Here is a 15343-nt window from a genome sequence, read left to right as displayed (position 1 = left end):
TCTTACTTGTTGGGTGTCAGTTGTCTTTATCAGTTGTCATACTGGTTCTGTCTCAGTTGTCTTATTGTCACTTGTCTTACTGGTTGGGTGTCAGTTGTCTTACTGGTTGGGTGTCAGTTGCCTTACTGATTGGGTGTCAGTTGTCTTACTGGTTCAGTGCCAGTCTTCTTACTTGTTCGGTGTCAGTTGTCTTACTGGTTCTGTGTCAGTTGTCTTATTGTCAGTTGCCTTACTGATTGGGTGTCAGTTGTCTTACTGGTTCAGTGCCAGTCTTCTTACTTGTTCGGTGTCAGTTGTCTTACTGGTTCTGTGTCAGTTGTCTTATTGTCAGTTGTCTTACTGGTTGGGTGTCAGTTGTCTAACTGGTTCAGTGCCAGTCATCTTACTTGTTCGGTGTCAGTTGTCTTATAATCAGTTGTCTTACTGGTTGGGTGTCAGTTGTCTTACTGGTTCTGTGTCAGTTGTCTTATTGTCAGTTGTCTTACTGGTTGGGTGTCAGTTGTCTAACTGGTTCAGTGCCAGTCATCTTACTTGTTGGGTGTCAGTTGTCTTTATCAGTTGTCATACTGGTTCTGTCTCAGTTGTCTTATTGTCAGTTGTCTTACTGGTTGGTCGTCAGTTGTCTTATTGGTTGGGTGTCAGTTGTCTTACTGGTTGGGTGTCAGTTGTCTTACTGGTTGGTCGTCAGTTGTCTTACTGGTTGGGTGTCAGTTGTCTTATTGGTTGGGTGTCAGTTGTCTTACTGATTGGGTGTCAGTTGTCTTACTGGTTTTGTGTCGGAACTCTGTTTAAAAGCATCGACAGCTGATGCCAGGGCGTCTACAGCCATCAGTCTGTTCTGGTCAGTTTTCTTCTTCAGGTCTTCGATCTGGTCTCGCAGATTTTGCGGTTGACGTTTCAACAGCTTCCATGCAGCGTCGTCCAGTTTGTCTCTCACCTGAAACATGAGAAAACACGTATTTAAACATGTCAACATCAGGCAGGGCTGAACCAAAGGGACAGATATTTGAGACTTTTGGAGTATTTACAATATGGAGTCTGTCCTTGGCCACGTCTCTGTCTAAGGTGGCTGCGTCCAGGTCGTCATTGGCTTTGTCCTGAGCTCTCTCTGCTTGATAAATGTCTTTCTTGATCTCTGTCACATCAATGCTCTTCGTCCGCTCCCTCAAAATAAGAAACAACAGCAACAAGGATTTCTTTAAGGAACTGAGGTCAGACATGGAGGAACTCAGCCAATCATAAACCAATAAATCAGGAGAAATAAACAAACCAGCACTGAGTGAAACCTTTGTGTTTTCAGACAGCTGATGATTACTCTGTGTTTTAGTTCAAGTTTAGTATTTTAGTTAAAGTTTGGTGCTTTAGTTAAAATTCAGTGTTTTGGTTCAAATCAAGTGCTTAACTTAAAATTTAGTGTTTTACTTAAAGTTTGGTGTTTTAGATAAACTTTTTCTTTTTTTTGAAGATTATTTTTTGGGAATTTTGCCTTTATTAGATAGGAAAGCTGTAGCATGAAACGGGGAGAGAGCGTTTTCACGTGAGCTAGTAGGTGCCCCTTAAAGGTAGGGTCTGGAGGATTTTCCAGTTGCTGTTTGTAAACACACATTCAAATTTGGTCCCTCTTATCGGGCTCAACTGCGCGCTGCTCCTACCCCTCCCAGCAGTTGGGTGTTACACAAATTGATTCAAAGCTCAATCCTCACACTACATCAAGCCATATATTAGCTAAACGTAAATTTATTTGCATCGGTTGATAGTCGGAATTAGCCTCCACAACAAACTATGCAGAAATTACAGTTGTTGTAATAGAAAAGTCGTATTTGGGATTTACCTGTCCAACAGAAAGCAGGCCAACTCCAAGTCGCTGTACATCCCGAGCCTCTCTCCCCACCCCGATATTCACACGAGTTTTGGCCCGTGCTTTATCGGCTCGGCGTTTTGCCTCACTCACATTTAATTTCCTTTTCTTCGTGGGTACGTCTGTATCCGCCATTTCTCCCGGGTGTATGGAGCCCGGAGGTATGGAAGAAGGCTTCACAGAAGAGATTCAGGCAAGGTTCGCGCTGGTGCACGCTCGGACACGCTCGGACACGGCACCTGCGCTCTCTCAATGGCTGGGGAAATCTCTGCCCAGAAGCGGTCCGAGCTCACAAAAACATCAAAATACAGTTAAAGGGCAGGAGCTCTGCAAACAGAGTCACCACCACACATGAGTAGAAGCCCATAGGTGATGTTTAAGCAGGATTTCATTTGTATATGTCTATATTTTGTTTTGTTTGAAAATCCTCCAGATCCTACCTTTAACTTTGGTTTTTTAAATAAAGTTTGATGTTAAGAGATGTTTAGAATTAAAAGATGTTAAGTGATTTTTAAAGTTAGCAGATGTTTAGGGTTTTTTAAAGAAATAAATGTTTTTTTAAGTTAACAAATGCAGTGTTTTTTTAAGGGGTTAAAAGACGTTACTTTATTTTAAAGAATTAACTTACATTAAGTGTTTTTACAGTGTTAATAGATGTATAGTTTCTTTAAAAGACATTAAGTGTTTTTTTAAGTGTTAACAGATAGTGTTTTTTAAAGAGTTAAAAGATGTTTAGTGTTTTTTTTGTGTAAGAGATGTATAGTTTTTTTTAAGAGTTAAGATGTTTCGCTTTTTCAGAAACAATGTTTTTTTTTCATGCTTTTAGACACTGACTTGACTTCCTGAGCTTTCTGCAGCAGGTCCTGAGCGGTCTTGGCGTGCTCCTCCAGGTCTTTCAGGTCATTCTGGAAATTGGTAGGCTTAGACAGCAGATTATTGATGTCACTGATCATTGATTGGGTCTGATCGGGCAGCCTGATGGCTAGAACAGCTCGGGCCATTTTCTCGACATCTTCTGGAGGAACCATTTCATCTGTTGGGGAGGAAACATAATTGTCTCAGACATTTAGAAAAGATTCAAATCTACTGCAGCAGGATGTGTTTTTTCTTCTGTTTTATTTACCCACCTCTGGCTCAGCAGATGAAGCTTCTGAAGCTTATTGTCAAGAGCTAATTTTGTATTTGTATCATGTTAACATAACTAACTTGTAAATATCATCCATGTATACATAACCACTCAGTTTTTTCTGAAAGCTCTGATTTTTATAAGTTAGAGCTCAATAATGTGTCTGAAAACCAAATAATGGACGCCTCACATCATGAGAGTCTTTAATCTGTAAAGTGATTGGATGGCTGAACCAAAGTCCTCCAGGTCAGGACCAGTTTTGTATAGTATCACCTTAAAGGTGCGGACACACCAAACCAACATCAAAGAACTAGCGGCGACGAAAGCCATCTGCTGCGTCGCCTACGTCGCCTCACATCGCCTCACATCGCCCTGTGTCAGTTGCATTTGAACACACTACACGGACTACATCCGACGGCCAAGTGGCACATACGTTCTGTGCCTGCGTGAGAGAGAGCAGAGTGAGAGAGTGGTACATCCTGTCAGCCAAGGGGTTTCCTATCTGTGCAGCCGAGCACCGCAGCACCTCCACGGACTATTACATCCAGACGGTCCTGGTGTTTCCTCCGCAGGCTCCACTTCACTCAGCTGCCTGATAAACCCGCTGCTTCTTCCCACTTTAACCTGAATAACAAACCAGGGCTCGGTGCTCCGGTTGGATCCAAACGGAGAGCCGGGGCTTGCTCAGAGACTAGCGGAGGCTAACTGGCTGTGCTTCCCTCCGGTCATGCTGCAGCTAACGCTCCGCTAGCCGCTCCCAGCTAGCTCCAGTTTGTTATTCAGGTTAAAGTGGGAAGAAGCAGCAGGTCTGTGGATAGGAGATGAATTAATCCTGCATGTATACAGTCAAATGGACCCAAACTGGCCTGGGTGCTCTGCGCATGCTCCACCTTGGGCTTTGACTCTGAAGTCAATGAGCGTTAAATGCGTAACAGAAGACATAGCCGATAACAACATGGCTGGAGGAACGAGAGACACAGTTCATGCTCTGTCATCTGAAAGTGTTAAATATTTTAAAATACATGGATGAGAGTTAAACACAGAATGGCGATTGTTTGGTCTGTGATGTAATAGGTCAACTGGAAAAAGGTCTAGTGCTCATGAGCTGGAAGGAGGCATATCTCCACTTATTGTAGCGGAGTCCGACATACTTCGGTCAATAAATCACTTCCCCTCCTGTGCTTGTATACTGGGACAAAGACAGTAGTCTAATTAAATGGCCTAGTCGAGCTGTAACCGTAGGTCAACTTAACTGTGCATGTACTGACTGACCCGTCAAGTAGTCTTTCACTCGTTGGAGAAGCTCCTTGATTCTATTTTTCTCTCTCGACAGAGAGTCTATGTTGTCGTTGATCCGGTCCTGGAGGTCTTTAGCCTGGTCTTTGGTGCTCTGAGCCGCCTGTTTGGCATCATTGATCTGACAAAAAAAAAAAAAACCACAGTGACGACTTTTATTCAGGGAAGGATGATGAACTGAAGGAAGAACTCAGGGAAGAAATCTGAAACACGAGAGACCAGGAAGAAACAACACCATGAACACTGGGATGAACACAGGACGAACCAACAAGGAACAAAGGGAGACACACAGGTATATGTACACAGAAAACCAATCACAAGAACAAGACACAGCTGGAGCAGGAGGACGTGGACAAAAGGAGTTAAATGGGGATTGGCTTACAACAAGGGTGTGGAGGGGAACACACGGGTGGAGCAAACAAGACTAACACAGAACAGGTGTGAGGGGAAGACTCTGGGAACAGGGAAGGACTAATGAGAAAGGTGTGATAGAAAACAGGCGGGAAAACACAGAGACAGGAAGTAAAACCAGACACGACACATGAGGAGAGAATATACAAAAAAAACAGGAAACAGATTAAACATGAATGAATAACATGAAACAAGGAATGCAAACAGAAAACTCCAAAACAAAGTCCAGAGGATAACAGGATATAAACAAACCCAGGATCATGACAGCATTTTACCACTCATGGTTCCCTTGTCTCAAAATCAGTGGGTTTTTTGAAATGGGTAGATGCTTGAAATAAGATCTGTGGTTAACACAAGCTGCAGAGACTTTCACCTTTTGTTCTACGACATAAAATATGTCAGTGAATACCTCACTCGTTTAGTGTGAAGCTTTAATGTGTCTCAAAAAAGGCGGTTTCTAACAAGTGGCTAAATGAAACTACAGGATGTCATCACACAGAACATTGCTTAACAGCCATGCTGTGGGGGCGACATTACGACATGCGACCGTGGTGTAGTTCATTATAGCTTGACAGTAGCTTAATCATTCAGGCTGCATTTAGGTTTCACCAAACATAAAGTGGTGCTCATTTGTGAAGATGATGTTGCTGAACAAAACGTGCAAGTATCATGCAGAGTTGGGTTACAAAGTAACGCGTTAGAGTACGCAAAGTAACGCGTTAGAGTACTTCGATTACTTTTTGCAGTAACGAGTAACCTAACGTGTTAGTTTGCTGTTTGAGTAATCAAATACTTAAGTACATTTTCAAACAAGACATCAGTTACTTCCGTTACTTTTAGAACGCTGGTCCTTCAGCTCTGAAACAGCAACGGCTGTTGTTTGGTTCTAATAACGGAGATAACGTTAAACCTATCAGTCTGAAAGAAGCCACGGAGCTTGTGGCTCGCTACGTGGTCGGAGAAATGCTGTCGTTGTCTACGGTGGAGTCTAAATAAGTGGAGTAGGACTCACTGACAGACATATTTCAGACTCAGGACTTGCATTATGCCTGGTACACGCTACACGCTGGTACTCACCAATTATCCCCGGTCGTCTTTCACGGCGTGTGTGATGTCATCGGGTTATTCTTGTCCTATTTTTATTACTTTGACTATTATTTGAGTCACTGCCAGAACTGTGTCTGTTCATGTGCCAGCCGACATGTTGTTGTAGTCACCTAAAAGCGTCAGCAGATGGCAGGAGCTACATTTGAAGCGCCATACATAAACTATCAAGCTACTGTATCTTCCACAGGAAGTTCTGAAAAATGTTTCAGAATAAAAGCCTGTTTAGAAAATGGAGGGATTCTCTAGCCGAGGTTATAAGGGGCTTTTAATTTGAAACAAGTGTTGAGTTTGAAATGACGGTGCGATATGTTAACTTTACAAAGACAACAGAGTGGATAAAAAGTAAATATATAAACACACAGAGGGATTAATAAATAACGGACCGTCTATAATGTAGTTTGTTTCAAATGAAGCTGGGAGCCTCTGCAGTTGTGAGTAAAAGCCCCGCCGCTATTTGTTAATGTTATTACTTTATGTCCGACCGTGACGATGTACCATTTTTTGCTAGCTTGATGCTAATGACAGTAACGTTAACTCAGCGGGTTGATAAAGTGCCTCTGCTGTTTCACACCATCATTTCCCCCTTTTACTCTGTGTGGTAACATCCCTAGAGGAAATATTAAAACGCTGGGGTGTTGTTGTCATACAGTTGTCTACGGCAGCAGATCGTTGTGTGTTTCTACTGGTCAAAGTGACGGCTGTGATGGGAGAATTGGATCTCAGTGAAGGGCAAGTGGTCCATAACTTTAATTTTGGAGACAAAAAAATGTAGGCTCAGCACCCTGTGGTCCATTGCCCAATAGGAAATGTAGAATACTCAAAAGTACTTTAAAAGTGCTTGAGTTACTTTACTCAGGGAGTAACGCAGTAAAGTAACTGGTTACTTTTTTAAAAAGTAACGTACTTTGATTACTTTTAAAGTAACCCTTACCCAACACTGGTATCATGCCATAGGGTTTATTTTTGGCAATGATCCAAAATCCATATTTATGTTGTTTGTTAGCTTGTTAGCTTGTAGGCTAACTGTCAGTGGCTAAGAATGACTCTGCGTTAGTGTTTGTGAAACATATAATGATATCTGACACAATAGGGTTTTTGATGGGCCTAGATAGTTAAAGGAAGCTCCAAGGTCCGGTTTATATAAAAAACCTGCACTCTCCACTAAGACTGCCCTCTAAAATAGGAAATTCGAATCATCAGTGGAAGACCCTTAAGTCGACTGAGATTGCTTCAAGTTGAGCGGTCTTATCTCCGCTGGTCAGTGTGCTGTGTAGTGTGTGGGGACTTCTAGGGATGTTTTGGTGGATAATCTCAACGTAGGAACTAGTTTGTGTGGTGCAACCTGCTTTCATCTAGTTAGTACGCATAAATCTTAACATTGTTATGTTATAATCAGCCTTTATGAAGAGTTGGTCCTTGAAATTAAAAGCTGGTTCATCCTTAAGTCCCATGAAGGGGACTGGAACTCTGAGTCTGTTCCAGTACCAGCACCAGTGGTCCCAGTGGTCCCAGTGTAAACCTGCCTTGTTCTTGGACTCCTGCAGACTGGATGGAAGTGTGCTGAGTTGGTTCTTTGTTTTCTCTGCTGTCTCTGAAGCTTTCTGACTGACAGGAACGACTCCGTCACAGTTTGGACCTCCACATTTCCTTTTTCCCAGACCCAGCTCACACAGAGCTCCACCACACCCAGAACAGTCCTCCAGACCTGGTCGTCCACAGACCTGCATCAGACCACAACACACTGGTTAAAGGGCATGACGAGGTTCGTTCACCTCACTGTGACTATCAACCACTCGCTGATCATTAATCACGTTATGATTTATATCCACTTTACCCGACACTGCAGCACACAGCGTTAAGACACACTCTTCATACACACCTCTGATTGGTTGATGTGTAAGTCATGTGACTCCACAGGTTACTGCTCACCTTTTGGTTGAGGTCGACCACGCTGAGCTCTTTGATCTTCTTCTCCACCGGTGCCAGGTCTCCTTTGTCACTGCCCATGCTCAGTTTGCGTTTGACTTCCTGTCTGGTGTCCATGGAGTCCTCCAAGGCTTTGTTTGCGTTTCTCACTCTCTTCTCGTCCGACATGAAGACTTTATGATGCTTCTGGATCTTTTCCATCAGCTCTACAACAGGATGGGAGGATACACTGAGGTCAAAATTAAACTAAAGAAGTGCAGGTCTGTGATAAAGACATGAATGAGGAGTTCAGCAGGTTTAATGGTGCTGCTGTGTTTCTGTCTACATGTGTGCAGGTGACTCTGGCGCGGGAGGAGGCCCAGCAGTGATGTGCCTCCTGGTAGCTCCAGGAGTAGCTCATAAATGAGGGCCTCTATGAGGAGATTAAGATCTGAGAGAGAGAATTTAACAGTTTATAAAGGTGTCAGTGGACTCCTCAATGTAAGAGGTCCTGAACCAGCAGACTCGTCTACAGCTAAGAAGAGGGACTTCTGGGCTACCTTGTTGCCTGCTGCCACCACAGCTCCACTCATGGGTGGACGGATGGATAAATTCAAATCAAATCTGTAACACAGTTAAAGTCCCTCATTTTGAGTTGATTTTGGCGACCCTGTGGACAAAAGTGGTAGTGTTTTGCCGGAATGAAGCCTACATTTCCCATGAGCTCTAGCGTGTATTTTCGTAAAGACGCTTACCTGGCTCGCACATGTGTTTGTTTTGGGGATGAATGAAACAACAAGACGGGAAAACTTTGCCCCCGCTCCTATCGGGGATCCCAGCTCACCTCTGCCGCGCCCCAGTTCCACCTCTCCGGCGACTGGATTGGGCTGGTGAATGCTAGATCGCTAGCGAACAAAACGTTTATCCTGAAGGATTTCCTGACTTCCCGAGGATTGGATTTTCTCTGTGTGACTGAGACGTGGCTGACTGTTGGTGAGTCCAGTGCTTTCACAGAACTTTTACCCAATGATTGCTGCTATTTTAACTCCCCGCGGACGTCGGGTCGAGGAGGAGGAATAACGACTATTTGTGAGAGTCACTAAATGTAAGCAGCTAGGTAAGATGACGTGTGCCGTCTGAGTGCCGTAAATCGCTTCGTCCTGGAAGCGACCTGGGGCGGACCAGGAGACAGTTTCCTAAAGGTATGGATATACACTATATAGAAATAGCTTATCTTCACACTGATGGTCTCATTTGCTGTTGTAGGTCACGCACAGACATCAGCAGAAACGAGAGACTTTTGCATATCCAGTTAAAAGTTCCTTGTAGCGGCTTTAAATGTGTAGACAGTGAAGATGTCTCAGTACTATCTGAAGCTCCTTCAGAGATGGATTATATCTGTGTTTCTACTGAGTTAAAATATTACAAAAAACATCACTGTACCCTCCACATCTTCATCTTCAGCTTCTGGATCCTCGTTGAGTTTCTCCGTCAGCCTGGTTAGAAGCTTCTTAAAATCCAGGTGAATGTTGTCGATTTCAGTGTTGAGGAGAGGAGACGGGTCGATCAGGATCAGGTATGGGTCGATGGAGTCTTTCAACTTCCTGTGAGGAAGAAAACGAGCTGACGAAAGCGGAACAAGGCAGCCTGAATAATTTGCACCACGTCTTTGCATTGCAGTGATGAGAAACAGCTTTAAAACCACACATTTTCCTTTAAGTTAATGACTGTAGAACTTACCCGATCATCAAACTCAGTTTCTCCACCTTCTCCACCTTTGCTGGGGAGAGTCCCGTCAGATTGGCGAGGTCATCCAGCTTAGAGTGCATCTCAAGCATCCGTAGATGCGGGCTACTGCCTCCAGGCTGCAGGTCATCACGAGGGATGAAGGTTCTCATCCTCTGAGCGGCTCGCTGGACATCAGTGACGTCCCCGGCCCAGAGGGTGGTGCATGGGTGGCACTCCTTGCATGCTGGGAACGCTGAGTCATAGCCAGGGGCGCACTCGTCACAGAAGATACCGGTGACACCGACGCGACAGATACACTCACCCGTTTCAGGGTCACATGACGGACGCTCAGTCCCCTCCAGGTTACAGTCACAAGCTGAGGAGGAGACAGGAGAAGTTTAGAGCTACACCACAGAGAGGGTTAAAGGGTGGAGGTGTGTTTGTGTTTTCACTCACAGATACACTGCAGGTCTGGATTCCCAAAATGATTCTCTCCACATTCGTCGCACTGTCTTCCTCCAAACTCGGGACGACACGGACACTGTCCCGTCACCTGAACGCATCACTGCTTGATTCAATAAATGTTTTATCTTCAATCATTCATCTTTTATAGTGTGTTGCTATAAAATGTCTTTTATTGTGAAAAACTAAACTGTTAACATAATTTTAACTCATTGACTGAACATGGAAACTTGTGTTCTGTAGTATGAAGGAATTAACATGAAGGACAGTGAGTAAAAGGCGGAGCCTGTGCTTGCTGTGACTGAATAGGACGGTGTCTGTGGTTAGTGGAGGCCTTGCCTTGTCGCAGATGTTGTTGAAAGAGTTAACAGGATCACAGCTGCAGGGCTGACAACCCAAGGCTCCATCCAGGTTCCAGTACCCGTCCTCACACTCGTCACAGAGGACGCCCATTGCCCCTGTCCTGCAGGGACACTGTCCCGTCCTGGGATCACAGTAACAGGGGCTCCCCAGAGGACACTGAGTCACCTCTGTCCCCCGTCGATCACAAGAGCACTCTGAGAAATACACAATAAACACACAAGACACAATACATAAATACTTTCTTTCTCTTTTCTTCATCTTCTTCTTCTTCTTATTATTATCTACATTATAATTTTATACCCTTGTCTTTACCTTTGCAGTCCTGGTCCAGGGCGTTGCCATAGTAACCAGGTTTGCAGTCTTGGCAGTGTGATCCCATCGTGTTGTGGAGGCAGTGCAGACATTCTCCCGTCAGGCTGTCACAGGCGTTGCGATCATCCGGGTTGATGTTGTTGTTGCAGGGACACTCCTCACAGCTGGCACCTGGCGACGCCAGGTCACCAAAGAAACCAGGGCTGCATCTGTCACAGCGCACACCTGAGATAGTCACAGTCAGTTTTAATTGTTGGGACATATTCACTGTGTTTGTGTTTAATGTAAATGTAGCAAAAGTTCATGCTAGGGTTGGCTGCTGTGGGGAAAATCAAATGTCACAATATTTATGACCAAATACCGGGCTCTGTTCTTGGCCCTCTGCTCTTCTCTTTATGTATCTCACCTTTGGGCCAAATTAAATGTATTCATGGAATAATGGATTAATTTTTGCTGCCAGACATCAGTTTGATCAGGTAACAGCAACTCTCCACAACTGTGTGATTTCTCAAAGCTTCAGATTCAGCCCTTGTTTTAGATTAACACAGTAAAGAAATCACCATGATTGCCTTCTAGCACCTTGAGCTAAAAATCTTTTTTTCAAATTAGTAGAAACCCTGGCTCACTCAGACTGGGTTATTGTAATGGTTCAGAATGCTGCAACAAGAAACTAAAACTAGTAAATTTGAGCTTCCCTTCACTGGTTACCGATCCATGTCAGTTATTAAGGTGCTTTTTATGACCTACAAATTTGTAAATGGCCACGCCACTTCCTGCCTGTCTGATCTCCTTAAAGCTTACACTTAAACCAATACTTTTTGCTCTCAGAATACTACAGGCCTCCTGCATGTCCTTAGATTCAAGAACAAGTCAGCAGGCTGCAGAGCCTCTTCCCACTGAACCAAGAACCCTTAAAGTTCAATCAGGACTTTCCCCTGTCAGAATACAGAAATGACAGAAGTCTGTCTCCAGAGCTAAAAAGAAGTCAGCAGGCTGCACGGCCTCTTCCAGCTCCTACCTGTGTGCCCCTCCCTGCAGTCACAGGTCACACTGAGGGACTGTGGGTCATTGTGGCAGGATATGGCAAAGAATCGTCCGCTGCCCTGAATGTCTGGACACAGGCAGGGCTGACAGGGCTGTCTGGAGACAGGGTTACCATGGTAACCCTCCACACACCTGCATCAGCAACACAGGAGCGTCATCAAAACCAGAGCACCTACGGGACTCTGTCGACTTCAGAGCATATGAAGAGTAAAATATCCAGAAAATCCAATTTGAAAATGGTTTCTAAACATGTGGATTAATGGAATAACATATTTTTATGATGACATCATCAGGAGGTCAGTTGCAGTAGGTGTTCTCACCTGTTGCATTAAAACATGTATAAAACAAACCTGTAACAGTGCAACCTCTGTTACTCATTTATACATATATTGTGAAATATATAACCTGTCACAGTTTGGTCCCGTGGCGTGCTCCCTGCAGTTCAGACACTCTCCAGTTTCTTCATCACACACCTCCGACAGTCTGTTACACTCACAGGGTCGACAGACTGGGAAACCCCAGAATCCAGTCTGACAGCGATCGCAGCGTCGCCCCGTGACCTCTGAACGACATGCACACTGACCTCTGACCTGATCACACAGCTCCGACACTGAACCACGAGGGTCACACTCACATGCTGCAAACAAACACAAAGAAAAAAATCAGTTTCGTTCATTTGTCCTAAAAATGACCCGACCTTCAGAAGGAATCATTTTTATTGGATTTATCTTGTTGCATCATTTCAGAGGTGTGCTCAGATTTTGGTTATGATAGTTCCTTACGTTGGCAGCCCTCGGGTCCGAAGCCAAACGTCAGTGGTGCACAGGTATCACAGCAACGGCCAATCACATTGGGTTTACATTCACAGAGCCCTCCCTGATTAGTGCAGGATGGGCCACGAGAGCCAACGACGTTACACCCGCAAGCTGACAACAGGTAGAAACACAAAGATGAACTTAGAAAACAAACATCATCATGTTAAATGAAAAAAAAGCTAAAATCTATGGTTAGTTATGGATTAATGGCGATGCATTTAACTACTTTATCACTTAGCTCTGTTGTGGATTTGTCTTGAACTACTTACGAACAGCTCCCTTGTGGATTCGTGCTGACATGCTCTTGATAAGTCCCTCACAGACTTCCGGTAACACCTCCTGTGGACTGAGTTCAGCAGCCAATCCAATGCAGTGAAAGCGGCGGAAAGAGTCAAGGTCACTCTCGGAGCAGAAATCTCGGACAGACTCGATGCTGGGAATCAGACCCATCTGAAGAAATAACAGACATAAATAATATTTAATGAACAATGTTGATATTTGTTATGCAGACAGCTGTGTTTTTGATTTTAGAAAGACGACAAATGGGCTTAATTGTCCTTATACAAATATCTCCAAGTATCAATCATGTGGCGATATATAAACACACCTGCTGCTGAGCTGTTATTGAACGGTCAGACCGTCAGTCACTCAGAACAATTTGGAGACTTACTCACCGAGTCGATCAGGATGTGTGAGCTGGAGGGGTCGTTAGATCCAGGCAGTTTGTTAAAGACGATGTCCACAAAGTACCGACCGCCGGCGTTTAGACACACCGGAAAATCCAGAATACCTCCTCTGGAGACAAACAAACAAACTTGTAATAAAGTCCAGGACTGGTGAGGCAGATTTCTCCACTGATCCTGGGCACAAGGACATCTGAGCTTACATCCAGTCAAATCATCACCGTTCTTGTTTTCCTTTGGTTATTTCTAATGTTTCGTGTTATATAGCTGAGCTTCTGACTACCTGTGCTCCAAGTCGTGACCTGAGATCCTCAAGTCTGCCCTCACTAGTCGTCACTAGATTGAGGTTGGTAACTAAAGATGACCATCAAGGCCCCGAGGCTCTGGAGTCCTCAGCCGAGGAGATGTCGCTGGCTAGCACATTAGCTGTTTTTAAATCAATGCTTAAAACATATTTTTATAGTAAAGCTTTCACTTTAAATACCTGATTTGTACTTATGTGATTTGTAGCTTTTAGGTTTTATTTCCTTTGTATTGTTTTGTTGTCTTATTATTTTTATGCTATGTACTGTCATCCTTTGTTGGGACTTCTGACAAAACTGCCATCTGTTTGCAGCTCAGTCGATGTGACGTACCGTCTGCTGTGCAGAGGACTGTGGGTCAGAGTAGCCAGAAAAACATGCTGGCTTGCATACTGAAAAATTGGACCGGATGTTGTTGAACATCCTGGTATTTTTGGCATACTGCATTTGACATACTATGTATTGGGACATAGTAAATCTTTTTCTGGCATACTAAATAGTGTGGTAGTATGGGGATTGGGAGTCTTACCTGGAGTTTCCAGGAAGAACCAGCGTTTTAGTTCCTGTCGGGTCGCTGCTGCAACCACCATCGCCCGGCGACACTGGAGTAATGCTGACTGAAGCCAGCCAATCAGACGGAGACTGCAGAGAAAGTTCAGCTGACATTAGAATACAGGAACAGAAATTTAATATTAAAGCAGCCAGAAAATAAAAGTCATCATGTAGGTTGATTTTATATATTCCGGCATTAACTGTTAATTATTTCTGTCAGAAATGTTAAAATATAATACTTTCTATGTTATTTCCCTTACGGTCGAAATGATCCCTTCTAACAGGAAGTAAGAAAAAGAAACACTGGCAGCAAAACTCCAGAACCCTGCCTGCTGTCTTTACCTCCGGCTCGTAACGAATCGCCAGCTGGTAATCCATTGACGACGGGAGATTGTCCACGGTGAACCTAAGCCCCGCCCGGTCCAACACTCTGACCAATCCCAGGCCGGTCCAGGTGATCGGCTGACCAGGTATTCTCTGACGGGGGATGATCTGCAGGGCATGACCCGGCTCCAGAGGGATGCCGTTCTGCTGCAAGACAGAAACATCAGTGATGCTCAGGGTGCAGGAGGACGATCTGATTGGCTGAAAGGTCAGACTGGGGCATAGGTCAAAACAAATGTGATAAAGGAAATCAATAAAACATCCCACCTGTCCCTGCCTCCTCTGACGGGCAAGTCGTCGAGTCCTCCGAACCAAAACGACTCGTCCATTAGACAATTTAAAGTCGTAACCCTGCTCTCTGTAATACTTCTCACACTGAGGTAGAAGACCCGGGTTCAACTGAAAACACACACAAATACTGCAGGTAAAATACACACTGACACTGTCACTAATCTCTGATCGTCATTTACACTCATCGTTACATACCAGAGAAGAAGACGGAGGAGGAGTCAAAGCAGGAGGAGTAGAAGCAGGAGGAGTAGGAGCAGGAGGAGTAGGAGCAGGAGGAGTAGGAGCAGGAGGAGGAGGCGGCGGTGGAGGAGGTGGAGGAGGCGGAGGAGGGGGTGGAGGAGAGCCAACTCCATGCAGTGGAGCAGCGAGCTCTGCCTCATACAGGAAGTAGTCCAATGGAGGCAGGAAGTACCCAGGAGCAGGGTCAGAGCAGCGCCGACCCACCATGTTGGGTAAGCACTGACACTGTCCTTCCTCTGGAGAACACCTGAGGAGACAGGAAGTAAAGTATTGACTCTTCATGGTCTCATGAATTCAAGTTTCCTTTGTGATGTTAACTAAGGCTGTTCAGACTAACAACAGCTTCGTCCTTTAATTCTATTCATCCATCCATCGCTTCTCATTCACTTATCCAAGGGACAGTGGGGGCAGCGAGCTGAGCAAAGTGCTGCAGACGTCCCTCTCCCCAGCACCGTCCTCCAGCT

The 15343-nt window shown here is 44.6% G+C and overlaps 1 protein-coding gene across 1 annotated transcript in view; it reads right to left on the bottom strand.

The window, feature by feature from the left end:
- Positions 1–15343, bottom strand: part of lamb4 (laminin, beta 4) — a 39009-nt gene that overhangs the window by 2563 nt on the left and 21103 nt on the right. Inside the window, exons 16-35 of the mRNA XM_049574932.1 lie at positions 14835–15126; positions 14616–14747; positions 14307–14495; positions 13942–14054; positions 13102–13222; positions 12697–12877; positions 12395–12538; positions 12018–12249; positions 11587–11744; positions 10569–10793; positions 10233–10450; positions 9888–9984; positions 9444–9807; positions 9147–9307; positions 7728–7930; positions 7322–7519; positions 4257–4401; positions 2693–2891; positions 1029–1164; positions 767–937 (exon numbers count right to left, since the gene is read on the bottom strand). Of these exons, the coding sequence (XP_049430889.1) occupies positions 767–937; positions 1029–1164; positions 2693–2891; positions 4257–4401; positions 7322–7519; positions 7728–7930; positions 9147–9307; positions 9444–9807; positions 9888–9984; positions 10233–10450; positions 10569–10793; positions 11587–11744; positions 12018–12249; positions 12395–12538; positions 12697–12877; positions 13102–13222; positions 13942–14054; positions 14307–14495; positions 14616–14747; positions 14835–15126 (3679 nt within the window). The remainder of the gene's footprint in view (positions 1–766; positions 938–1028; positions 1165–2692; positions 2892–4256; positions 4402–7321; positions 7520–7727; positions 7931–9146; positions 9308–9443; positions 9808–9887; positions 9985–10232; positions 10451–10568; positions 10794–11586; positions 11745–12017; positions 12250–12394; positions 12539–12696; positions 12878–13101; positions 13223–13941; positions 14055–14306; positions 14496–14615; positions 14748–14834; positions 15127–15343) is intronic.

This window comes from Epinephelus fuscoguttatus, linkage group LG4 (assembly GCF_011397635.1).
Source record: "Epinephelus fuscoguttatus linkage group LG4, E.fuscoguttatus.final_Chr_v1".
Classification (NCBI taxonomy): domain Eukaryota; kingdom Metazoa; phylum Chordata; class Actinopteri; order Perciformes; family Serranidae; genus Epinephelus; species Epinephelus fuscoguttatus.
The sequence above is the reverse complement of the archived record's forward strand: the minus strand, read 5'-3'. Positions and strand labels throughout refer to the sequence as shown.